The following is a 26697-nucleotide window of genomic DNA, read 5'->3' as shown; positions in this document are numbered from 1 at the left end:
ATCGCTGCATGGATTTAAGACTGAGATAGATTTCTGGACAGTGATGGAATCAAGAAGGTGAAGGGACAGGGGAGAAGGGTGTTTGAGGTGGAATTAAAATGTTTCAAATATATTTGAGTTACATGAATAGAAAAACGTTATAAGGATAGGAACCAAATACAGCCAAATGAGACTAGCTTCATCGACATCTTCATCTGTGTAGTTGGACCCGTTTCCTTACTGCACTGATGTTGTTGGACGCGGGATGAAGCCGGAGGGGCCGAGTGGTCTTTACTCTGCTCTGCTCTGCTCGAGGCGCGGCCGGTTGCCCTGGCGACACCGCGCTTCGTCACGGCACCGTGCAGCGGACGTTCCTTTATGGCCCCGGTTGCCAGGCAGCGCGACAAGGCGCGGGCCCGTGATTCCCGCAGTCGCCCAGCGACGTCCATCTGCAGACAGCGCGCCCGGAGCCCGCTCCTCCGCAGGGTCGAGGCCACTAGAGGCAGGGAATGGCGGCCGCCGTCAGTCTAGTGCGGCCGGCGAGGACGGCCCAGACCGTAATCCCCTTAGTGAGAGGTCCCGAGGACCGGCACTTCTTCACCAGCTTCCAAGACCAGAACAACGTCGCTTTCGCCAAGTGGTCCCCTTACGCGGTACCTCCGGATGACCTGTACCCGCTGGCGCCTCACCGGCGGGAGGTGCCGCTACTCGACTCCACCACAGGCTTCAGGAGCGTGGTGGCCAACGTGGGCGGCCCGCGGATCCCCAGCGCACCCTTCTACAAGGGACCGGGTGGCGACCACCGGGCCCGCACCGCCATCGGCATGCGGCCTCTGCTGCTCGACATGGCGGCACAGGCGCGCTGGAACTCGAAATCCGTGTCTGCCGAAGCTATGCGGGCCAGAGTGGGAGGTACGACCCGAGGCGCCGGCTTCCCTGCTCGCTGCATTACATGGGATCCCGGGGTCGAGACCAAAGATCATATAGCGGCGATAAGATTGGTGTCACCATTCCCTCATTGATGTTTGATACCATTTAAATATAGATTTTTTTTCATCAATGTCCTTGGCCTTCTGACTGTCATGGTGATTTCAAACTAGTTGACAATATTAAGTTGATATGTTTATTCAGCACATTCAACAGTGGATATATTTTCTGCGCTGCTGTTTTCTTCTGATTTTCATCCTCTTTGGTTTTATCTTATTCTATTATTTTGTGTTATTATTGTATTCATATTATTTAGGCTAGTTTAAATAGTATAGTGTTAGCTAAAACCATGCACTGTCTGACCATCTAAATTTCAAAATCCATGTCACCAAGGCAATTTGTTCTACCTTCACACATTTCCATACCTTATTCCAACTATTGTCAAGAACCTTATTGATGCTTTGGTAGCCCTAAGGTCTATGGAGGCAAAATTGGCCCATGAAATGTTAGCTCCCCTAAGTATTCCTGGAGTCATTCAGCTGCCAATTACTATGGTGAATCATGAGTCGACGTGTTTAATGTGATTTGCACCACTTGACAAATAGGTTACTCAGCAATTAAAGAATAGCAGGCTGTTAATTATGTAAGTCCTGCGCAAAAAAACATGACCAGGACTGCCAAAACAGCTGTGATGATTTAACATTGCATGTTAATCATACATTAAAAACACTGCTATTTGGCTGTAGGAAGAATCCAACCACTGCACCAGCCCTTCATCCAGAGTATTTAAATTATTTGTACCACATTTTAAAATAATCTTTATTCCTCATGTGCCAGTCATCTGTGTTCCTTAAACACAATTCATGATTACAAGTTTCAATGTTCATCAATTAAGACCATGTTCATTTAGATTCAGATTCAGATTCAAACTTCATTGTCATTGAGCAGTGTACAGGTACAGAGACAACAAAATGTCGTTAGCATCTCACCCAGAAGTGCGAACACAGAATAATGGAACAGTGATATATATATATATATATGTGTATTTACAGTAGCAGTAGTGCAAATTTCCGGGGGGGGGTAGATCAGTCACTGAGGGAAGGAGTGTCCGCGGACGCTGAAAATCAACTCGGGATCTGGAGTAACGCCCTGGAGTAACTATCACTTCGGGTTTCCTGGTCCTCCATAAATATTGTAAATGGAATTTAAACTGGAGGTGGTGGAGTGCTGAACAATAACAGCCTATTGCATTTTATCTGTTTATTTATTGTGTGTGTATATATATATATATATCTCTATCTATCTATCTATCTATATATATATCTATATATATCTATATATATATATATATATATGTCTATGGTATATAACCATATAACAATTACAGCACGGAAACAGGCCATCTCGACCCTATAAACACACTGAACATTTATCTCCTGTTCTGTATTATGTTTACATATTCTGTTGAGCTACAGCAAGTAAGAATTTAATTGTCCTATCTGGACACATGACAATAAAACTCTCTTGACTTGGACTTGAGCAAAAAAGGGTTCTTGGGGGGTGGGGGGGGGGGGAAAGAGGTACCTTAAATTTAGTTGCGTCTGGTTGGGTAACTATGGTAGGGTGAAGACTATTCCATGCTTTAATTGTGCGGGGGAACTCCATGGAGCAGCCAGCAACTCTGGATAGAAGAAATTGGGTGATGTTTCGGGTAGAGACTCTTCTTTAGACTCCCTCTGGTTTTACTGTTTTTAGTTGAATTTAAAGATACAGCGTGGAAACAGGCCCTTCGGCCCACCGTGTCCACGCCGACCACCGATCACCCGTACACTAGTTCTATCCCACACATTAGTTAGAGCAATGAAATCCTTACTTGCAGCAGTACAACAGAATATGTAAACATAGTACTCTGTAAACTATGTTATACATGAGAAAACAAAACGGTGTATATTTCTATATGAATATATAACTATATAAGTGTGTGTGTGTGTAATATATATATACACACACACACACAATTTCCCTCCTGGGATTAATAACGTTTTATCGTATAGTATCGTGTGTGTAGGAAGGAACTGCAGATGCTAGTTTCAACTGAAGATAGACACAAAAAGCTGGAGCAACTCAACAGGTCAGACAGAATCTCTGGACAAAAGGAAAATATTACGTTTTGGGTTGGGTCTGAAATAGGTTCCTGCACACCTTTGGAATGTGGAAGGAAACAAGAGCACCAGGAGAAAACCCACGCGATCAAAGGGAAAAGGAGAAACTATACAGACAGCACCCATATTCAGGATCAATTGCGGGTCTCTGGCACTTTTAGGCAGCAACTTTATGGCCAATGCACTTGAACTTAATTAAAACATACAGTAGCTGTAAAGGGGGACATAGCGTCACTTGGAGATTTAAAACTGAAAATGGATATTTTCTTTTTTTTAGTAACCTAAGTTATCAACATAATTTTGTGTGTGTTGGAAAACAAAATATAGTGGCACAGCTGGTAGACTTGCTGCCTCACACGCCAGAGATCTGTGTTCGATCCTGTCCTCGGGCACGGTCTGTGTTGAATTTGCACATTCTCCCTGCAAGCGTGTGGGTTTCCTCCCACATCCCAAAGACGCATTGGCTTTGTAGGTTAACTTGTCGCTGTAAATCTGTCCCTAATGTGTAGGGAGTGGGTGAGGAAAGTGAGATAACAGAACTTGTGTGAATGGGTAGACAAAAATGCTGGAGAAACTCAGCGGGTGAAGCAGCATCTATGGAGTGAAGGAAATAGGCGACGATTCGGGTCAAGACCCTTCTTCAGACTGATGTGAGGGTGAGGGGGAAGGGAAGAAGAAAGGAAGAGGCAGAGGCAGTGGGCTGAGGGACAGCTGGGAAGGGGAGGAGAAAGCAGGGATTACCTGAAATTGAATAAGTCAATGTTCATACCACTGGGGTGTTAACTGCCCAAGCGAAATATGAGGTGCTGCTCCTCCAATTTAAGGTGGGCGTCACTCTGGCCATGGAAGAGGCCCAGGACAGAAAGGTCGGATTCGGAATGGGAGGGGGAGTTGAAATACTGAACCACCGGGAGATCAGGTTGGTTTTTGCTGACCGAGCGGAAGTGTTGGACGAAGCGATCGCCAAGCTTATGATTGGTCTCACCGATGTAGAGCAGCTGACACCTAGAGCAGTGGATGCAATAGATGAGGTTGGAGGAGGTGCAGGTGAACCTCTGCCGCACCTGGAAAGGCTGCTTGGGTCCTTGAATGGAGTCAAGTGGGGAGGTAAAGCGGCAAGTGTAGCATTTCCTGCGGTTGCAAGGGAAAATGCCAGGAGAGGGGGTAGTTTGGGTGGGAAAGGACGAATTGACCAGGGAGTTACGGAGGGAGCGGTCTCTGCGGAAAGCCAACAGGGGAGGAGATGAGATGATGTGGCCAGTGGTGGGATCCTATTGGTAGACACAAAAAGCTGGAAAAAATCAGCGGGTAAAACAGAATCTATGGAGCGAAGGAATAGACGACGTTTCGGGTCGAGACCCTTCTTCAGATTGATGTCGGGGGGCGAGGACACGAAAAATAAAGGAAGTTTGAGACTGGGAGAGCTGGGAATGGGAGGGGAAGGAGGGAGAAAGCAAGGACTACCTGAAATTAGAGAAGCCAATGTTCATACCGCTGGGGTGTAAACTACCCAAGCAAATATGAGGTGCTGCACCGCCAATATGCGGTGGGCCTCACTCTGGCCATGGAGGAGGCCCAGGACAGAAGGATCGGATTCGGAATCGGAAGGGGAGTTGAAGTGTTGAGCCACCGGGAGATCAGGTTGCTATTGCGAATTGAGTAGAGGTGTTGTGTGAAGCGATCGCCAAGCTTGCCCTTGATCTCACCGAGGTTGATCATACGCTGAATAATCCAACCACATTTTTGTTTGGAAGTGGAAAGAAATAATAGAAATTGCATTCATTGCAATGTGTATAAAGAGTTGAGATACTGTATTATAATTTTGCTGCATGTCATTGTGGTATATATCATGTCTTGATTGGTGAATATGTTTAGTTCGTGACTTTATTTGAAGCAGAAATCATATGTGAATGCTTCATTGGGCATTATTTCCGACTGGTAACTACACACTTCGTCCGAGCACATTATCGCACGCATCATGCAAGCCATCTAAAGGACCACTTAAACTGTTATTTGGCAACTTAAAGCTGCCAGGGTTGCCCGGCTGACAACAGAGAAAAAAAATTAAGTGAGAACCCTGCAAGGTGTATAATATTTTTGACACTGTCATAGGCCTTTCTTACATATGCTGTCACAACGCACTGTAGTCTCTAAACAACACTTCAGTAATTTTCCTTGATTAATAGTGTTTTAAGCCAATAACTCGACACTAGCACTGGCGATAGATAGATAGATAGATAGATAGATAGATAGATAGATAGATAGATAGATAGATAGATAGATAGATAGATTAATAAATAAGCGCAGCTTTCCAGCCCCTTATCTCATTGGCCACGCTCGGCTACAAATCGGTGTCAATCTGGTGGACCATCTTCCTCTCGTCGTGGGGGTGGGGAATTGGGAGGGACCTCACAAGTGGAACAGTTTAGGGCCTCTCTTCATCTAAATCCGGCCCTGACTGACAGATGGTCAATGTGCCGAAAGCCTTTTTGACCACTATCTACCTGTGCTGCCACTTTCAAGGATTATGTACCTGCACTCCTAGATTCTTCTGCTCTACAACACTCTGCAGTGCCCTGCCATTTTCAGTGTACATATACAGTGCATTCAGAAAGTATTCAGACCACTTCACTTTTTCCACACTTTGTTATGTTACAGCCTTATTTTAAAATGGATTAAATTCATTCATTAATCTACACACAATACCCCAAAATGAAGAAGCAAAAACGGGTGTTTAGAAATTTTTGAAAAATAATTAAAAATAAATAACTGAAATATCACAATCACATTATTCATACCCTTTGCTATGACATTCAAAGTTGAGCTTAGGTTCATCCTGTTTCCATTGATTATCTTTGAGATGTTTCTACAACTTGATTGGAGTCCACCAGTGGTAAACTAAATTGATTGGACATGATTTGGAAAGGCACGCACCTGTCTATATAAGGTCCGACAGTTAACAGTGCATGTCAGAGCAAAAACCAAGCCATGAAGATGAAGGAATTGTCCGTAGACCTCCTAGATATGATTGTGTCGAGACACAAATCTGGGGAAGGGTATAAAACAATTTCTGCAGCATTGCAGGAGTCCCGAAGAACACAGTGGCCTCCATCATTCTTAAATGGAAGAACTTTGGAACCACCAGGACTCTTCATAGACCTGGCCACCTGACCAAACTGGGCAATCGGGGGTGAAGGGCCTTGGTTCAGGGAGGTGACCAAGAACCTGATGGTCACTCTGACAGAGCACCAGAGTTACTCTGTGGAGATGGGAGAACCATCCAGATGGCCAACTATATCTGCAGCACTCCACCAATCAGGCCTTTATGGTATGGTGGCCAGACGGAAACCACTCTTCAGTAAATAGGTCACATGACAGCCCGTTTGAAGTTTGCCGAATGGCATGAGAAACAAGATTCTCTGGTCTGATGAAACCAATATTGAACTCTTTGGCCTGAATGCCAAGCGTCGCGTCTGGAGGAAACCAAGCATTGCTCATCACCTGGCCAATGCCATACCTACGGTGAAGCATGGTGGTGGCAGCATCATGCTGTGGGGATGTTTTTCAGCATCAGGAACTGAGAGACTAGTCAGGATCGAGGGTAAGATGAACGGAACAAAGTACAGAGAGATCCTTGGTGAAAACCTGCTCCAGAGCGTTCTGGACCTCAGGTTGGGGCGGAGGTTCACCTTCCTACTGGACAACGACCCTAAGCACACAGCCAACACAACGCAGGAGTGTGTGACAAGTCTGTGAATGTCCTCGAGTGGCCCAGCCAGAGCCCAGGACTTCAACCCGATCGAACATCTCTGGAGGGACCTGAAAAGAGCTGTGCATTGGCGCTCCGCATCCAATCTGACAGAGCTTGAGAGAATCTCCAGAGAAGATTGGGAGAAATTACCCAAATTCAGGTGTGCCAAGCTTGCAGCTGCCAAAGGTGCCTCAACAAAGTACTGAGTAAAGGTCTGAATACTTATGTAAATTTAAGTCATTTATTTTAAGAACATTGCAACAATTTCTAAACACCTGTTTTCACTTTTATTATGGGGTATTGTGTGCAGATTGATGATACAAAAAACGGAACCCATTTTAGTAGAAGGTTGTAATGGAACAAAATGTAGAAAAAGTGAAGGGGTCTGAATACTTAATGAATCCACTGTACATAATAAAGGGAATAATGTGAATAACATTTAGTACAAGGTAAGGCCTGAACAAAGATAGTCCGAAGGTCTCCAATGAGGTAGATAGTAACTTAGGATTACTCTCCAGTTGTTGGTATGACGGTTCAGTTGCCTGATAACAGCTGGGAGGAAACTGTCCCGGAATGTTTTCACACTTCTTGCCTGATGAAAGAGAAGGGGGATTGGCTGGAGTGTGACGTCCTTGATTATGCTGGTGGCCTTGTGGAGGCATCATGAGGTGTAATTGGAGTCAATAGATTGGAGACAGACACAAAAAGCTGGAGTAACTCAGCGGATCAGACAACATCTCTGGAGAAATGGAATAGACAATAGAAAGTAGACAATATGTGCAGGAGCAGGCCATTCGGCCCTTCGAGTCAGCACCACCATTCAATGTGATCATAGCTGGTCATCCCCAATCAGTACCCCGTTCCTGCCTTCTCCCCATATCCCTTGACTCTGCTATCTTTAAGAACCCTATCTACCTCTCTCTTGAAAGTATCCAGAGAACCGGTCTCCACCGTGCTCTGAGGCAGAGAATTCCACAGACTCACAAGTTTAGAACGTAGACGAGGAAACAGGTTTTCTCACAGAGAGTTGTGAGTCTGTGGAATTCTCTGCCTCAGAGGTCTGGGGTGGAGGGGTGGGGGAGTGGGGGTCGTAGGGGGGGGGGGGGGGAGGGAGAGGGTGGGGTGGTGGGGGGGGAGGGGGAGTGTGTGGGGAAGGGAAACCCTTCATAACTTTTGTGCTATTTCTCCGATTGGAACATAACTTATTTGACTTGCAGCAGAGGAGAATGGTGAGTAAGGTGGCGAAAAATCGTAGCGCTATGGGGGATCGTTTTTGCGCAAATCTAATTACAAAGCAGACTGGAAGAGGTCAAGATGAGAGTTTTAGTAATTAGATGGATGGATGTTCCATTCAATGGTGCAATTCATACTTGGAAATCCACTCCTATTAACCCATGTTGTAACTTTTCAAATCAACCTTCTTTCTGCGTAGCAGTGATAATTACTTCCTATTCACCTTTGTTCTGCAGGCCTCTAGATGCTGGTTTAAGCATCCTAATTCATGCAACCTAGCCACACAGTCAGGAAGGTTTTAATCAGCCTGAGCTAGATTTTTACTGGTCCCAGAAGTGAAAAATGACACTTGAGAAGTGATAATGGGCTATAAAGAAATGGCAGGTGGATGTTGGCCCTGAAATCCACATATTTCACTTTTAATAGTCTCCCACTTGTCTGAGGTCCCTTTACTACAAACACCCTTTCCCAGTTAACCATTGCGAGTTCCTATCTAATGCCATCAAAAATATCTTGCCCCGATTTAGGACTTTAACTTAAGGACCAAACCTATCCTTTTCCATTTCCTCTTATCATGTTCAATTATTAATGAATTCAATATGAAGGTTTATTGTTAACAATCAGCCCTCTCTAAAATGTTTTCAGTATTTCTCCATTCATTTCTTCATTTGCTGTAACTGTGAAGTAAGACTTTGAGTATACAGCAAAACAAGGTAGAAACATGTTAACTGATTAATGCTTATTGATTAAATTATTCTTTTTTTCAAGGTTGGACAAGCCCAGTTCGAGTGACACCAACACCACATGCAGTACCTGTTAATCTGAAAACCCATACTTTTAACTTAAATGTGGATCCTACAGATCAGGTATGTCCAATTATTGCATATATACTTGAATACAAACTTTGTCTTTCTAGTAAAAATAATAGTAAGATTAAACAAGAACTTACCAGTTTGAAGTTTGATCTTTATTTTATGAGGAGTTACGATGAGGGATTACGTAAAGACCCCGCCGGCACGCATGCGCGACATTCTTCAAAGCAGTGGTGTGGAATCACAGTAATAGTAATTGAAATAAACATAGTAAGATAAGAACTAATATATCAGTTGACCTTTATAATAGAGGGCGGGAGCGGAGGGCACGTAACCCCTCATCGTAACTCCTCATAAAATAGAAACATAGAAATTAGGTGCAGGAGTAGGCCATTCGGCCCTTCGAGCCTGCACCGCCATTCAATATGATCATGGCTGATCATCCAACTCCGTATCCCGTACCTGCCTTCTCTCCATACCCTCTGATCCCCTTAGCCACAAGGGCCACATCTAACTCCCTCTTAAATATAGCCAATTAACTGGCCTCAACTACCCTCTGTGGCAGAGAGTTCCAGAGATTCACCATTCTCTGTGTGAAAAAAGTTCTTCTCATCTCGGTTTTAAAGGATTTCCTCCTTATCCTTAAGCTGTGACCCCTTGTCCTGGACTTCCCCAACATCGGGAGCAATCTTCCTGCGTCTAGCCTGTCCAACCCCTTAAGAATTTTGTAAGTTTCTATAAGATCCCCTCTCAATCTCCTAAATTCTAGAGAGTATAAACCAAGTCTATCCAGTCTTTCTTCATGACAGTCCTGACATCCCAGGAATCAGTCTGGTGAACCTTCTCTGCACTCCCTCTATGGCAATAATGTCCTTCCTCAGATTTGGAGACCAAAACTGTACGCAATACTCCAGGTGTGGTCTCACCAAGACCCTGTACAACTGCAGTAGAACCTCCCTGCTCCTATACTCAAATCCTTTTGCTATGAAAGCTAACATACCATTCGCTTTCTTCACTGCTTGCTGCACCTGCATGCCTACTTTCAATGACTGGTGTACCATGACACCCAGGTCTCGCTGCATCTCCCCTTTTCCTAGTCGGCCACCATTGAGATAATAGTCTGCTTTCCTGTTTTTGCCACCAAAATGGATAACCTCACATTTATCCACATTATACAGCACCTGCCAAACATTTGCCCACTCATCCAGCCTATCCAAGTCACCTTGCAGTCTCCTAGCATCCTCCTCACAGCTAACACTGCCCCCCAGCTTAGTGTCATCCGCAAACTTGGAGATATTGCCTTCAATTCCCTCATCCAGATCATTAATATATATTGTAAATAGCTGGGGTCCCAGCACTGAGCCTTGCGGTACCCCACTAGTCACTGCCTGCCATTGTGAAAAGGACCCGTTTACTCCTACTCTTTGCTTCCTGTTTGCCAGCCAGTTCTCTATCCACATCAATACTGAACCCCCAATGCCGTGTGCTTTAAGTTTGTATACTAATCTCTTATGTGGGACCTTGTCGAAAGCCTTCTGGAAGTCCAGATATACCACATCCACTGGTTCTCCCCTATCCACGCTACTAGTTACATCCTCGAAAAATTCTATAAGATTCGTCAGACATGATTTACCTTTCGTAAATCCATGCTGACTTTGTCCAATGATTTCACCACTTTCCAAATGTGCTGCTATCCCATGTTTAATAACTGACTCTAGCAGTTTCCCCACTATCGATGTTAGACTAACTGGTCTGTAATTCCCCATTTTCTCTCTCCCTCCCTTCTTAAAAAGTGGTGTTACGTTTGCTACCCGCCAATCCTCAGGAACTACTCCAGAATCTAAAGAGTTTTGAAAGATTATTACTAATGCATCCACTATTTCTGGAGCTACTTCCTTAAGTACTCTGGGATGCAGCCCATCTGGCCCTGGGGATTTATCGGCCTTTAATCCATTCAATTTACCCAACCACTTCCCGGCTAACCTGGATTTCACTCAATTCCTGCAACTCCTTTGACCCGCGGTCCCCTGCTATTTCCGGCAGATTATTTATGTCTTCCTTAGTGAAGACGGAACCAAAGTAGTTATTCAATTGGTCCACCATATCCTTGCTCCCCATGATCAACTCACCTGTTTCTGACTGCAAGGGACCTACATTTGTTTTAACTAATCTCTTTCTTTTCACATGTCTATAAAAACGTTTGCAGTCAGTTTTTATGTTCCCTGCCAGTTTTCTTTCATAATCTATTTGTCCTTTCCTAATTAAGCCATTTGTCCTCCTCTGCTGGTCTCTGAATTTCTCCCAGTCCTCCGGTATGCTGCTTTTTCTGGCTAATTTGTACGCATCATCCTTCGCTTTGATACTATCCCTGATTTCCCTTGTTATCCACGGATGTACTACCTTCCCTGATTTATTCTTTTGCCAAACTGGGATGAACAATTTTTGTAGTTCATCCATGCAGTCTTTAAATGTCTTCCATTGCATAACCACCGTCAACCCTTTTAGAATTAATTGCCAGTCAATCTTGGCCAATTCACGTCTCATACCCTCAAAGTTACCTTTCTTTAAGTTCAGAACCATTGTTTCTGAATTAACAATGTCACTCTCTATCCTAATGAAGAACTCAACCATATTATGGTCACTCTTGCCCAAGGGGGCACGCACAACAAGATTGCTAACTAACCCTTCCTCATTACTCAATACCCAATCTAAAATAGCCTGCTCTCTCGTTGGTTCCTCTACATGTTGATTTAGATAACTATCCCGCATACATTCCAAGAAATCCTCTTCCTCAGCACCCCTGCCAATTTGATTCACCCAATCTATATGTAGATTGAAGTCACCCATTATAACTGTTTTGCCTTTGTCGCACGCATTTCTAATTTCCTGTTTGATACCATCTCCAACTTCACTACTACTGTTAGGTGGCCTGTACACAACACCCACCAGCGTTTTCTGCCCCTTAGTGTTTCGCAGCTCTACCCATACCGATTCCACATCCTCCAAACTAATGTCCTTCCTTTCCATTGCATTAATCTCCTCTCTAATCAGCAATGCTACCCCACCTCCTTTTCCTTTCACTCTATCCCTCCTGAATATTGAATATCCCTGGATGATCAGCTCCCAGCCTCGGTCACCCTGGAGCCATGTCTCCGTGATCCCAACTATATCATAGTCATTAATAGCTATCTGCACATTCAACTCATCCACCTTATTACGAATGCTCCTTGCATGAGACACAAAGCCTTCAGGCTTGTTTTTACAACACTCTTACCCCTTATACAATTATGTTGAAAAGTGGCCCTTTTTGATTTTTGCCCTGGTTTTGTCTGCCTGCCACTTTTACTTTTCACCTTGCTACCTATTGCTTCTACCCTCATTTTACACCCCTCTGTCTCTACGCTCACACATTTAAGAAACCCTTTCCCTTTAACTCCATCCTCCACTATCCCATTCGACACCCCACCCCCCTTATTCAGTTTAAAACCACCCGTGTAGCAGTGGCAAACCTGCCTGCCAGAATGCTCGTCCCACACCTGTTAAGTTGCAATCCGTCCCTTTTGTACAGCTCCCCCTTACCCCAAAACAGATCCCAGTGATCTAAGAATCTAAATCCCTGCCCCGTGCACCAGTTCCTCAGCCACACGTTCAGGTCCCGTATCTCCCTGTTCCTGCTCTCGCCAGCACGAGGAACTGGAAGCAAACCGGAGATAACAACCCTGGAGGTCCTGCTTTTCAGCATTTTTCCGAGCTCTCTGAAGTCACGCTGCAGAATATTCATCCCCTTCTTTTCGACATCGTTTGTGCCGACATGCACTACCACTTCCGGATGTTCACCTTCGCCCTTGAGGATTTTCTGCACTGTCCGTGACATCCTGGATCCTGGCACCAGGAAGGCAGCACACCATCCTCGCATCTCGTCTGTTGCCGCAGAAACCCCTGTCCGTACCTCTCACAATGGAGTCTCCCACTACAATGGCCTTGCCTGCCTTGAATAAAGATCAAACTTCAAACTGGTAAGTTCTCGTTTCATCTTACTATTTTACTTCGGAGTCACTTGAGTGACCACGTGAAGATTTTAAAGATCTGTGATTTCAAGCTGTGGAACAGTCCATGCTTCACTCAAGTCATTCAATGGAGGAAGTATGTTATCGTATTCAGACATGTATCCAATTCAAACAATAACAATTTATTTTAACAAAATAATGCTCCCTACGGCTAAATATATTACAGAATTCAAACTTGATTCTGCAACACCGCAGGTTTGGCTATTGGCTTATTATTATGAATTGGAAGGTCTTTCTCTAGACCACCCTGCTGTTGTCAGCATATGGTCCACAGGCACTTCCATGTCTCTTGCTGCCGGTGTTGCTGTTGCCCTTGTGGATAGAAATTTAAGATGTCAGTATCCACCCCAGCAGCTCCCAAGCCTGTCTGAGTCATCTAGAGATGGTTTGTGCTGATACCCGGCCATTAGGCTGTTTGTGGCTGCCCATAGTGCCAATTTACTTCCTCTTATTGTTTTAGTAGTCTTAAGGTAAAGTAGAAGTTGTGTTATTACACAGAGTCCGATGTCAGATGGGTATGCCTGGAATTCCAGTTTACCCCCCAGGGACAGGGACATTGCTGGTGCCTCTAGCAGTGTTAGTACAACACTGACGTCCCAGATCTGGGAGTACCTCGCTGTAGGAGGGTTAGTGTTGTAAATAATCCTCATAAGTTTGGCAACTAGAGGGTGAGATCCCATGTAGAGTTGTCATGGCGCCTGCCACCAGCAAGCTGGCAGGGCACTCCTGCGCAATTATAGCACTGCCGCTCAGTCCTTCATCTACATGAAGGCTGGACAGGAATTCCCAGGACGTTGGTGATTGTAGCTGTATTATACGCAACACCAGTCCTTGTTGATTCTTGATTGGCCGCCGTGATCATGTTCATGGTCCTGTCCGCCAGCCCGGATCTTAGTATGGTGGACTATGGTTCAGAGACTATGTCAAGGACCACAGGGACCCATGGCTGTGTAGGCCAATCAGGTACTTCCAAGACACCTGATGCTGAGACCATATGTATTTTGCATAGGATCCGACTGATGAGGCAGGAGGGGAAAAACATTGTAAACAATTTTCCCCAATTCAGTGAGAAACGTCCATTGCTGCTGCCCCAAGTGTGGTTCCCAAGCGACATATGTTGGTAATTGGTGATTGGGTCTAGATGCAAATAGATCGATATCTGGTGTCCCTATCTTTTAGTAATATCAGCAAACTTTTTTGTGGTCCAACAGTCATTCGGTGCTGTCATTGAATTTTCATGACCTGGTGTGTGCCACTGTATTGAGTTTACCTGGTAGGTAAGTTTGCTGATTGCCAAATATGTATGTTAACACACAATTGCCAGATTGTATTGGCCAGATTGACACATGATATCGATTTTATTCCACCCATATGATTAATATATGCCACCACTGTGGTATTATCAATTTGTAGGCGGACATGCAGATGGTGCATTGTGAGCAGTAGGCTTTTAGCCCATGAAACGCACCCAACATCTTTAAATAATTTATACCCAGTGTTTTTAGTAATGATGATTCCCAATGTTCCATGTACCACCAGTTCTGGATATAGTGTTAGTAGCTCCCCAGCCATGAGCGCTGACCTCCATTTGTAACGTGAATGATGATTACTAATAATGATGGGCTGGAACTATGTGAAGTATTCCCTTTCATCATTATAACTCTGAATCGGTTTGGCTGGTAACTGCATAGGTCGATCAAAGTGACCTGCAAGGTGTTTTTGCTCTTGCACTTTTGCCCTTTTTGAGCTTTAATGATGCAAGGCACAAACTGAGTAGCTGGAAATGCTGCTACTAGTTTCCAAATTACTCTTGTCTCCTGTCGAATAGATGGTTTATTTTGTAATAATTATTTTTGTTGTAGGCTTCCACCAAGTCTGCTGCTTTACTCTTTGGCAAAGTTACAGACATATGGTAATGTTAATTGTAAATCCCAGAAAGTTCATAGTTGGTGGATGCCGTCAACTTAGATTTATCTGGATGGAGATGACCCCAGAGTTTCAACCCAATGTTTGGTAGCGAAAACTGCTGATTTAGCTAGTTCCAGGGCTTTTCCCCACAATTGATATATCATCAAGATATGCCATGACAATATGTTTTGTATCCTAAGTATTGCCAAGGCCAGTTTTAATATCTTGGTGAACAGTCTTGGGGCTGAAGTTTAGCCCATTAGGCAACGTTATACTCTGCCATAGTTGCCCCATCCAGTAAAATTTTAGGTATCGACAATGATCCCTCCATGCCTCCCAAAACAAGTGTAACATTCCCCCTGTTAGTACAGGTCGTACACCTTTGTGTTCTGGAAGGAACCAGATCCACCTACCTCTCTGGTTGCCGATGGTAGTCCCTTTCTTCAACTTCTGCCTCTTCTGCAGAAGAGGCGCCGGAGTACGGGGTTGGCACATTTTCCATGAGGGTCGCTCTGGGCCTTGGCCTAAAAAGGACCTTTGTGGTTGCTGCGCGGCCCTCATGCTTTCACCAGCGTCCTGGTGTTGATGCCTGCTGGTGGATGCATAGGGGTGCTGCCATCTGAGGTGTGGTCTAAACGGCTTTAAACTCTTCGTCAAGCTTTTTTACTTGTTTAGACAAGTTTCCCCCCCCCCCCCCCCCCCCCCCCCCCCCCCCATCCCCCGTTGTGTTGCAGCTGTTTCGCACAACCCTGCAAATTTGGGGTTTAGTACAGGTTTACTGTGCTCTCGCAAGCAATTGATTTCATAGTGGGTATTGCGGAGCAATGCCAGTCCTGCTGAGTGCCGTCATCTCTGTACCATCGTCTGAGAGAGCAACCAATGATATGCCCGTTGTCAGAAGTTTTAGAATCTTGTGTAGTTTGACCTCCTTGGTTTTTGTGCCAGTCCCACTGTACCCCCAGATCACATTGTTTGCTGCAGGCACTTTTAACGAAGTAAAGTTCACAGGAGGCATATACTTCTCAGTAATTTCGTTACCTGTTCCTGCAGAGGATGGAAGTACAGGTAGTCGATGCTGGCCGCCAGCTTGGTCTGCAATGGTACTCCTGCTTTCGATGATCCGCAAATTTGGGAATCACTCACAGTAGCTCCTTAGGACTCTGCACCCCCAACACACTGCCATTTTCTTCAGCCACGTCCCCTTCTTCAGGACCAGCCCTGGTCCACAATGCTCTCCTCTGTCGAGGGAGATGCATTGTTTTACAGCCCTCGATAAGGTGCTGTTATGGGAGTGCGAAGACACCCATAGTGAGCTTGCTCCATCTCCCGGAACAAGTCACGGGCGGACCTCTGCTGCACTCGGGCAGCGCGTCCTCTGGGCCGGACTCGGATGAGTATGATCGGCCGGGCTGAATCCTGCTGGGCATTGCCTCCAGCCTGCTGCACTGATTTGGGCTGTACAGCTCATGGCGCTGGATTCAGCTTAGCAGAGTTGGAGTCGGTAAGTGGACCTTAGCAACCACTCGAAACGGTCACTTCCACTAAGGGCAGTGCGTCCTCCTGGCCGGACTCCCCGAGTCTATCGGCCGGACCGATTCCTGTTCTGCTTGCCTCCAGCCCGCTGCGCTGTTTCCGGGTATACAGCTCGCGGTGCTGGGCTCAGCCTGCGCCGGTCGTCCCCGGCTGTCGGAACCTTTCCAGTTCCTCACAGCTTGCGGTCCTGGAGCCGCTGGTCGCCCATGGCTGTCGGCTGCCGGAACTTTCCCAGTTCCCCTCAGCCTGCGGTCCAGGTGCCTCTGGTCGCCCACAGCTGTCGGCTGTCGGAACCTTCCTAGTTCCCCGAAGCCTGCGGTCCTGGAGCCGCTGGTCCCCCACGGCTGTCTGCTGTCTGCTGTCGGAACCTTCCTGGATCCCCGCAGCCTGCGGTCCTGGAGCGGCTGGTCGCCCATGGCTGTCGGAACTTCCCCAGTTCCTCACAGCCTGCGGTCCAGGTGCCCGTTTTTTCTTCCCCTTGTCCAACGTGCTGCAACATAAAGCACAGCAAGGGGAAGAAATACAACTTTAGAATAAATTTCTTCTTACCTTCTAGGTCCGTCTTTCAATTTTGCTGCGGGAGCGATCCACCCCCGCCCGTCGCTATTGCACTGCGTGAGACGCTATGTTGTGCATGCGTGCTGGTGGGGTCTTCACGTAGTCACTCGCGTGACTCCGAAGTAAAATCTATAATTAGCGGCACAGTTTAATTCAGGTGTTTCATATTTATAAAATATGCATTATCTTTAATTTATCATAGATGACCAGTGATCCAACACCTGACAGTCTAAGAGACAGAAAAGCAAAAAAATACATGTACACTTCAGCCACACAAAGGTAAGGAAATATAACTGTATTTACTTGGGTATCAATTATGATTTAAATATAGGTTTATTCTTACCAACTTTTTTTGCTTTGTGTTATAAGAATGCATGATAGTCAAAGTACCAGACATGATTTTATTCAGGAGCAAGCACCAATATTAATGGAAAATCAAAAGTCTACAGATGGTCAGACTCTGAAATAAACACAGGAAATGCTGGAAATAGCCAGCAAGCCAGGCAAGCGAATAAGAAACAGTGCACATTTATAGGTTAGAGAGACCTTTTATCAGAACTGGGAAAGTGAGACCACAAGCAGATAGTGTGGGAGGACTGAGTGGAAATTAGACCAGAATTACCAAGGTGAGTCCACTGTTTATACTGCTGTGTAGTTGATGGATCAATGAGGACAATCTGAAAGAGAAATGTAAAGGCTGTGAAATATTATTGCTTTCTCCACCAGGTGGTGCCCGTAATGGCTACCTCGCCAGCAGTCTGTCTTGCCCCTTCTCTGTTTTTATTATTTTAAGTATGTCTTGAATGTTTGTTTTTATGTCTCTTGGTATGTTTTATGTGGGGGATACGGGGAGGGGGGGGGGGGGTTCGGGGGAAACCTTTTTCAGTCACTTGCCTCGACGGAGATGCAAAAATTTGTTTTCTCCGTGTGACATTTCCGCCCCGCTTTTTGTAGCCTACAACGTGGAGTGGTGCAGCCTTTCCTGGAGGCCGGCCCGTAGCTTTAAGCCGCGCATGTGACGTGGGCTTAACATCGCGGAGCCTGGGATCTTTTGCCGAGGATTGCCAGTGTTGGAGCTCCGACCATGGTGCCTGTGAACTTTAACACCGTGAAGCAACAGTCTCTGGTAAGATGCGGCCGACTAGGGAGCTCCATGCTGCGGGGTGTTCCGATCCTTCCCGACGCGGGAGTTTCGATCATCCCGATGAGCGGGCTTGAACAGCGGACCATCGGCAACGGCCCCATTCAAAAAGCCACGACCACAGGTGAACAAAGGAGGAAGATGACTGAACTTTATTGCCTTCCATCACAGTGTGGAATGTTGATTTCACTGTGGTGGAAGATGATATTTATCTTTATTTTATGTGCTGTATCTATTTTTGCTTTTTAATTCATTTGGCTGTACGGTAACTCAAAATTTACTGTACCTTAATTGTAACATGTGACAATTAAATTGAATCTTGAAAGTAAAAGGAGAAAAACTGAAGGTAGACACAAAATGTAGGTAGACACAAAGGGGAGTAACTCAGCGGGACCGGCAACATCTTTGGAGAGAAGGAATGGGTGACGTTTCGGGTCGAGACCCTTCTTCAGACTGATGTCAGGGAAGGGGGCGGGGCAAATATAGAATGTAGTCGGAGATGCAAGACTAGTGGGAGAACTGGGAAGGAGGAGAGGATAGAGAGGGAAAGCAAGGGTTATCTGAAGTTAGAGAAGTCAATGTTCATAATGCTGGATTATCTGAAGTTAGAGAAGTCTGGCTGGAGTGTAAACTACCCAAGCAAAATATGAGGTGCTGTTCCTCCAATTTGCGCTGGGCCTCTGACAATGGAGGAGGCCCAGGACAGAACAGTCAGATTGGGAATGGGAGGGGGAGTTGAAGTGCTGAGCCACCGGGACATCAGGTAGGTTGTCGGACTGAACGGAGGAGTTCAGCAAAACGATTGCCGAGCCTGCACTTGGTCTCGCCGATGTAGAGAAGTTGACACCCAGAGCAGCGTATACAGTAGATGGGGTTGGAGGAGGTAACTGAGGTAACTCACCTGGAAATACTGGTTGGGTCCTTGGATGGAGTCAAGCGGGGGAGGTAAAGGGACAGGTGTTGCATCTCCTCCGGTTGCAGGGGAAAGTACCTGGGGAGGGGGTGGTTTGGGTGGGAAGGGACAAGTTGACCAGGGAGTTTCGGAGGGAACGGTCTCTGCGGAAAGCAGAATGGTGTGGAGATGGGCAGTAGAGGGATCCCGTTGGTGGTGGCGAAAATGTTGGAGGATTATATGCTGTTTGCGGCGGCTGATGGCGTGGAAGGTGAGTACAAGGGGGACTCTGTCCTTGTTATGAATGGGGGGGAGGGGGAGGGTAAGCTGGAGCAGAGCTGCTGGACATCGAGGAGACCCTAGTGGAAGCCTTATCTATAATGGAAGAGAGGAGAAAAACTGTTCATTTTTTAAATATAGTATTCCATCCCACGTAGTTGCAGGCCAGTTAGTTTAACACTTAAGTGTAGGGACATTATTTCAATCCTTTCTGAGGGATAGCACAGGCCTTGCTTTATAAAGGGAGACATTTTTTTTTTTTTAATGACTTGCAGAGACCTTGGGATGCAGTTAGATAGTTCCATGAACATGATGACAGCTGTGGTCAGCGTGATTAAGAATGCATTTGCCATTCTTGCCAGAATATTGAGTGTATCATGTGACAGATGTTGGCAAGGCCACATTTTGGAGTACTGTACAATTCTTGTCAACATGCCAAAGGAAGGAAGTAAAAAACTGGAAAGAGTTTAAAAAAGATTTTAAAATATGTTACTAGATTTGAAAGGTTTGAGATGTATGTAAAGACTGGATTAGCTGGGAATTTTTCCCTTGAGTATAGGATGCTGTTGATGACTTTATATAGAGGTATACAAAATCATGAGAGGCATAGATAAGGTGTATAGCCAGTTGTTTTCTCAGGCTAGGGGAGTCAATACCAGATAGCATAGATTTAAGCTGAAATGCAAAAGGGACCTGAGGGGTAATGGTGCGTACATGGAACGAGCTGTCAGAGAAAGTGATGCAAGTGGGTTTAATCTGTATTATACTAAAACTCTCATTTTGTCCGCTTCGGTTTGAGTTGATTTAAAATTTGATCAAAAACAGTACCCGATAGCCACCTTACTCGCCATTCTCCTGTGCTGCAAGTGCAACAAATTTTGTTCCAATCTCCAGCGTGCGGAGAGAGCGCGCAGAGTGCGGAGAGAGAGCGCGCAGCGTGCGGAGAGAGTGTGCAGCGTGCGGAGAGAGCGCGCAGCGTGCGGAGAGAGCGCGCGCAGCGTGCGGACAGAGCGCGCAGCGTGCGGAGAGAGAGAGAGTGCAGCGTGCGGAGAGAGAGAGAGAGCGCATTGTGCGGAGCGAGTAGCTTCTGCGGGGACCAGCATGACGAGCCGGGAGCCGATGAGTGGAACCGGCAACCATTAAGTGAAGCCAGAGCTGAACTGGGAGCCACTGTGTGAGGCTGAAAGCTGAAGGTGCAGGGTGGGCAGAGTGCGACCACAACACCCTTCCCCCCCCAGCCATCACCCCTCCCCCACGCACACACACCCCCCTACCGCCATATACCCCCACATCCCCCCCCCCTTTCCCCACACCCACACCCCCCTTCCCCCACACCCCCCCCTTCTCCCCCCCCCCCCCTTCCCCACACCCCCCCCATTTCCCCACACCCCCATTTCCCCACACCCCCCCCTTTCCCCACACCCCCCCCTTTCCCCACCCCCCCCCCCTTTCCCCCCCCCCCCCCCTTCCCCTCCTCCCCCCCCCCATCCCCGACCCCCCCCCCCCTTCCCCCCCCCCCCCCCCCCCCCCTCACCCTCCCCCCCCTCTCCCCCGTCCTCCCCCCCCCCCCCCCCCCCCCCCTTCCCCTTCCCCTTCCCCCCCCCCCCCCCCCCCCCTTTCCCCCCCCCCCCCCCCACTTAGGCGATTTTTTTAGACGTCTTCCTGCGACTGTCATTGTCTTGTCAGATCGCAGAAAAACCAGCGACTGTACATCATCCTATGACTATTTCTTGGACAAGCTATGACAACCTACAACCTATAAAACCGGAGTCATGACTGCCATGAAGAGGGCATTGCTCTCAGTAGAAGAAGAATCCCTGCTGCTTGCAGCAGCCCTCATGCTTATAGATCCGCAAGCCAGAAGGAAAGGAAGAAGGGTGAAGAAGCCCAATAGGAGGTTTGTGTGGTTGAAACCCTTGTTTCAGAGGAGACCCAGGCTGGGCTAATATGAGAACCTGATGACCGTACTCCAGCAAGAAGATCAGGCTACTTTCAGATACTTTACTAGAATCCCCCCTGAGCTGGAGATAAAGGAGTCCTTCATGAGGAAGCCACTGACCCAGGCCTGCGCCTAGCCATCATCCTCCGCTACCTGGCATCAGGAGACTCCTACAAGAGCCTCTCCTACAACTTTCTTGTGGCCCACAATTCCATCAGCAAGATTGTCCGAGAGACCTGTGAGGCCATCATCAATGCTTATTGTAGATTGATGATGCATGTGAACCAATAGCACATAAGCCAGCATCATTAACTCCACCCCACTATAACACTTATACTAACACTCGTTTCCAGCACTGCCAGTCTGAGCAGCTAGGATGTACTGACAACCTATCGGCCTTAACGCTGTGAAGTTTCAGCTGATTAAAGATGTGTTTAAATCATACACTGTGTCTGGTGCTTGTTTACATGGTGTCAGAAGTGGGATGATCCATTCCTGTATAATGGTTTTAATTTTATCTTTTGTGAGTTTTTGTTTTACTTTACGATGGCCTCTTCTTGTCTTTGATGCGGATATCAGCGAACGCTGGGCCACGTTTGAAATTGATTACCAACAAAACATGAACATTGCACACCGAAATGAACCAGATGCTGTCAAGGCCTCTCTCCTGCTCAACCTTGTGGGCCCAGATGCCCTTCGTCGATCCGGAACATTTCGTTATGCTCCGGCAATCCGCGATGCCAACGACCAGGTAATAACCCCTGCTGAACCTGGGTTGCTGGACCTACGAGGCAAGAACAACTGCTGCTGCTCAACTGTACCACGTGTTTTAGTCATTACATATAATCTGATTATTAATGCAGGACGACCTCTTCCTTTCTAAAATAATTGATATGAAGATTCCTGATGCCTTTAAAAGTGTCATGCATGTCTGTGTCTGTCTTTGGGGTTTGCTTGTAGGATGACTGCCTGTGTTCGTTGGGTTCTTGCAATCATTTCTTACTGATTTAATTTATGCAGCTGTGTTTAAAACCCTAAAGAAATGCCAGTCCTTTTCTCCTTGATATTTTGAAATTCAAAGAAAATTGAAGTATTATCGAGTAAGAGCAGCAATAAAGAAAAATCTAACCGATGCAAGTTACAACAAAGTGAAAAGAACTACACCAAGTCTTTTAACAACGTACCTTCTTCCTTTCAAAAGTCTGGTTCAGCATTGCAGAACTAATGACAACCTAGTTTTACAGGGTCTTCGATTGCATTTCATCTGTGCCTCATTTTTCACTCCCTCCCCGGAATAGCACAGGGGCAGAATTTCCCTCGTCTTCACCTTTCACTACACCAGCCTGCACATTCAACTGATCATCCTTCACTATTAATACCAGCTCAAATGTGTTTTCGACATCGGGTTGTATGATTCTATGTGAGAATGGAGGGGGTGGTGAAACAGGCCAGTAAGTAAAACATAGACATAGAAAATAGGTGCAGGAGTAGGCCATTCGGCCCATCGAGCCTGTACCGCCATTCGATATGATCATGGCTGATCATCCAACTCAGTATCCTGTACCTGCCTTCTCTCCATACCCCCTGATCCCTTTAGCCACAAGGGCCACATCTAACTCCCTCTTAAATATAGCCAATGAACTGGCCTCAACTACCTTCTGTGGCAGAGAATTCCAGAGATTCACCACTCTCTGTGTGAAAAATGTTTTTCTCATCTCGATCCTAAAAGATTTCCCCCCTATCCTTAAACTGTGACCCTTTGTTCTGGACTTCCCCAACATCGGGAACAATCTTCCTGCATCCAGGGCCTATGGGCAGACCAGCAGTGAGTGACACACTAATCCAGTCCAACCCCTTAAGAATTTTGTAAGTTTCTATAGGATCCCTCCTTAATCCTCTAAATTCTAGCGAGTACAAGCCGAGTCTATCCAGACTTTCTTCATATGAAAGTCCTGACATCCCAGGAATCAGTCTGGTGAACCTTCTCTGTACTCCCTCTATAGCAAGAATGTCTTTCCTCAGATTAGGAGACCAAAACTGTACGCAATACTCCAGGTGTGGTCTCACCAAGACCCTGTACAACTGCAGTAGAACCTCCCTGCTCCTATACTCAAATCGTTTTGCAATGAATCCTAACATACCATTCGCTTTCTTCGCTGCCTGCTGCACCTGCATGCCTACTTTCAATGACTGGTGTACCATGACATCCAGGTCTCGTTGCATCTCCCCTTTTCCTAATCGGCCACCATTCAGATAATAGTCTACTTTCCTGTTTTTGGGCACCAAAGTGGATAACCTCACATTTATCCACATTATACTGCATCTGCCATGCATTTTCCCACTCACCCAGCCTATCCAAGTCACCTCGCAGCCTCCTGGCATCCTCCTCACAGCTAACACTGCCCCCCAGCTTCGTGTAATCCGCAAACTTGGAGATGTTGTATTCAATTCCGTCGTCCAAATCATTAATATATATTGTAAATAGCTGGGGTCCCAGCACTGAGCCTTGGATTAAAGAGGGATGAAGGGTAATGGGCAAATAAAGTCAAATGGGGTGGGGTGGGGGGTGGCCAGGTGTTAAATAAATATTTATCATCCATATTTACTGAGGTGAAGGGCATGAAAACAAAATAATTGGTGAGGAAGGAGTTGCAATGTGCAGGCAGCAAATGCTAACAGTCTTAAAGAATATTGAGGTATGTTAATCACCTGGGCCTGACTAAGCCTATCCTTGGATATTGTGGGAAGCTCTGGGAAGAAATTGCTGGGGCCCTGACAGAGTTATTTGTATAACTGTGCAAGGAGGGGATGTGATGGATGGTTACTGGAAGACTGGAGGATGCCTAATGTTCTACCTTTATTTAAGAGGGGCTTGACATCAGTGGTGGGTGTATTGCTGGAGGGGATTCTGATGGACTGTAGGAAATGATCAGACTCGCACATAGTGATTAGAATCCGTAGTCTTATTAGCAACTGTGGAGGAAACACTTTGTACTATCATCTCCATACTTCAGCCAGTCTGCCCGAGCAAGAGAGAGAGAGAGAGCTCACTTATTAGCCTGGGTGCGGACCAGCAGTGTGAGTGACACACTAATCCACATCCTCCCTCTTAAAGAATTACATGCAAATGCAAAATGACTGAATACTACAAACTAAAGCTAAACATATACTGTTGATTATATAAAGCGCACATAGCATGTCGCAATAAACTGGGGGAAGTTTAAACATAGCCTGGGTACTTTACGGTGGGCTTGCAAACACGACCACCTCGTGTACGGTACAATCCTGCATCTCCTCCCGTCACCAGTTACACGCTTGGTGGTGAAACAGGTGAGATTGAAATGGCACTCCTGGGGACGAAACAGGAGACTTTGGTACAGGTGAAGGCAGCGTGGCCATCGGCAAAGTAATCGGATCAGATACAGGTTGTCATGCTGGTGCAAGGGTCGATGCCGCTGGATGTGGATAAAAGTGTACCTGTGCGGCCAGGATGGCGGAGGTGCCGCTGGTTCAAGCACAGGCAGGATATGTTGCCTATTATGTCAGTAGGTGCCGCCATCTGCATTGACCAAGTATGAACGTGGCCTGAAGGCAGTCCCAAGCATTGTCTTTGTGGGTTAGCTGGCGCAGTGGGGCTGATTGTTCACTGAAGTTTGGAATTAATTTCCCCAAATAATTTACCATGCCAAGAAGGTCTGACTCTATATATTAAATGACCAGACTCACACATAGTGATTAGAATCCATAGTCTTTTACTAGCAGCTCTGTGGAGGAAACACTTTGTGCTATCATCTCCATACTTCAGCTAGTCTGCCCGAGAGAGAGAGAGCTCACTGATAAGCCTATGGGCAGACCAGCAGTGAGTGACACACTAATCTACAGGGACAAGATCCACAAGCATTTGGATAGGCAAGGACTGATTAGAAATAGTACAGCTTTCTGTGTGGGACAACACGTCTCACAAATTTGAAGCCACCAAGAGAATTGGCAAGGCGATGGATGGTGTTTACAATACCATTAGCAAGGCCTTTAATTATGTTAACAATTTGGATAACAATGATTAGTAAATGTGTGGATGACTCAAAAATTGATGTATATGGGCAGTGAAGAAGGCTATCTAAGTTTTCAAAAGGATCTGGATCAACTAATGAAGTGGACCAAGGAATGGCAGATGGAATTTAACTCTGATAAGTGTGAGGTGATACACTTTGGTAGGTCAAACCAGGTAGGACTTGCACAGTAAATTATAGAGCTCTGTAGAATTATAGAGCAGAGATGTGTAAGGAAACTGCAAATGCTGATTTTGACTGAAGATAGACACAAAAGGCTGGAGTAACTCGGCAGGCCAGGCAGCATCTTTGGAGAAAAGGAATTGGTGACGTTTCAGGTTGAGAGTAGGGTCTTGACCTAAAACGTCGTCAAGTCCTTTTCTCCAGAGATGCTGTCTGATCTGCTGAGTTATTACAGCTTTTTATGTCTACCATAGAGTAAAGAGACCTAAGGGTTTCCTGAAAATGGCGCTGGATCTCATCCAGTCAATGTGAAAGGCCATGGATGGACAGACAAATAGCTGTGGGAATGGGAAGGGTTGAAATAGCATGCAACCGGGAGTTTGGGTTAGCAATTGCGGAGAGCATGAAGGTCTCTGCAAACTGGTCGCCTTGTCTGCTTGGTTTCTCACCTTCCTCAAGGGGCTGTCCCACTCTACGAGCTAACTCAAGAGCTCTCTCGAGTTTAAAAAAAAAAGTCAAACTCGTGGTAAGCACGTAGAACGTACGTAGCGGGTACGTCGGAGCTCGGGACGTCTCTTAGCGGCTCGTAACGCTAACGGCAGGTACTTGGGAAATGTGGTAAGCTTGTGAAGACTCGTGAAGAATTTTCAACATGTTGAAAAATGTCCGCGAGAGCCCCGAGTACCTACGAGCGGCTATTACCGTAATTCTACAAGTTCGAATAGGGAAACACGGGAGGACTCTTGAAATAGCTCGTACAGTGGGACAGCCCCTTCACATACCAGATTCCAGCATTTACAACCTTTGTGTCCCCACTCATCAGCCAAGAGCCCCTTTTTCCACCACCTTCCCCATCCCTTTTGGCTTTATTTACTTTCCTCAGTCCACCTGTTATTCAACTGCTCCTGTCTCATTCCTTACCCTCTCCTCATCCCTTCCCATTTCCTTTCCCCTCAGCTATCTTCTCTGTTGATATAGGGTCTTGAACCAAAACACAGATTATTTCCCTCCATAGATACTGTTTGACTGACTAAGTTTCTTCAGCTTTTTTTCTCCAACTATTTTTATTTATATATACCTTAAAATTCCATTATTTACTATGTTGCCATTATTTATTTTGTAATTCCATTATTTACTGTATCTTATCCGTATTATAAAAATGGCATACTTGCTTTTTCTAGGCATCTGACAATTCTACGACATAACTAGCATTCACTTTGAAGATTATTTTATGATATTGCCTATTACAACCATATAACCATATTACAATTACAGCACGGAAAC

General features: G+C 46.0%; 1 protein-coding gene across 1 annotated transcript in view; it reads left to right on the top strand.

The window, feature by feature from the left end:
- Positions 1-351: 351 nt before the first annotated feature.
- LOC129710504 (spermatogenesis-associated protein 48) overlaps positions 352-26697 on the top strand; it is a 41584-nt gene continuing 15238 nt past the window's right edge. The window contains exons 1-3 of the mRNA XM_055657499.1: positions 352-891; positions 8821-8918; positions 17133-17209. Coding sequence (XP_055513474.1) covers positions 489-891; positions 8821-8918; positions 17133-17209 — 578 coding nt within the window. The 5' untranslated portion in view covers positions 352-488. The remainder of the gene's footprint in view (positions 892-8820; positions 8919-17132; positions 17210-26697) is intronic.

The sequence above is a fragment of the Leucoraja erinacea genome, chromosome 2, assembly GCF_028641065.1.
Source record: "Leucoraja erinacea ecotype New England chromosome 2, Leri_hhj_1, whole genome shotgun sequence".
NCBI lineage: Eukaryota > Metazoa > Chordata > Chondrichthyes > Rajiformes > Rajidae > Leucoraja > Leucoraja erinaceus.
Note: the sequence above shows the minus strand (reverse complement) of the source record. Positions and strands in the feature narration are given on the sequence as shown.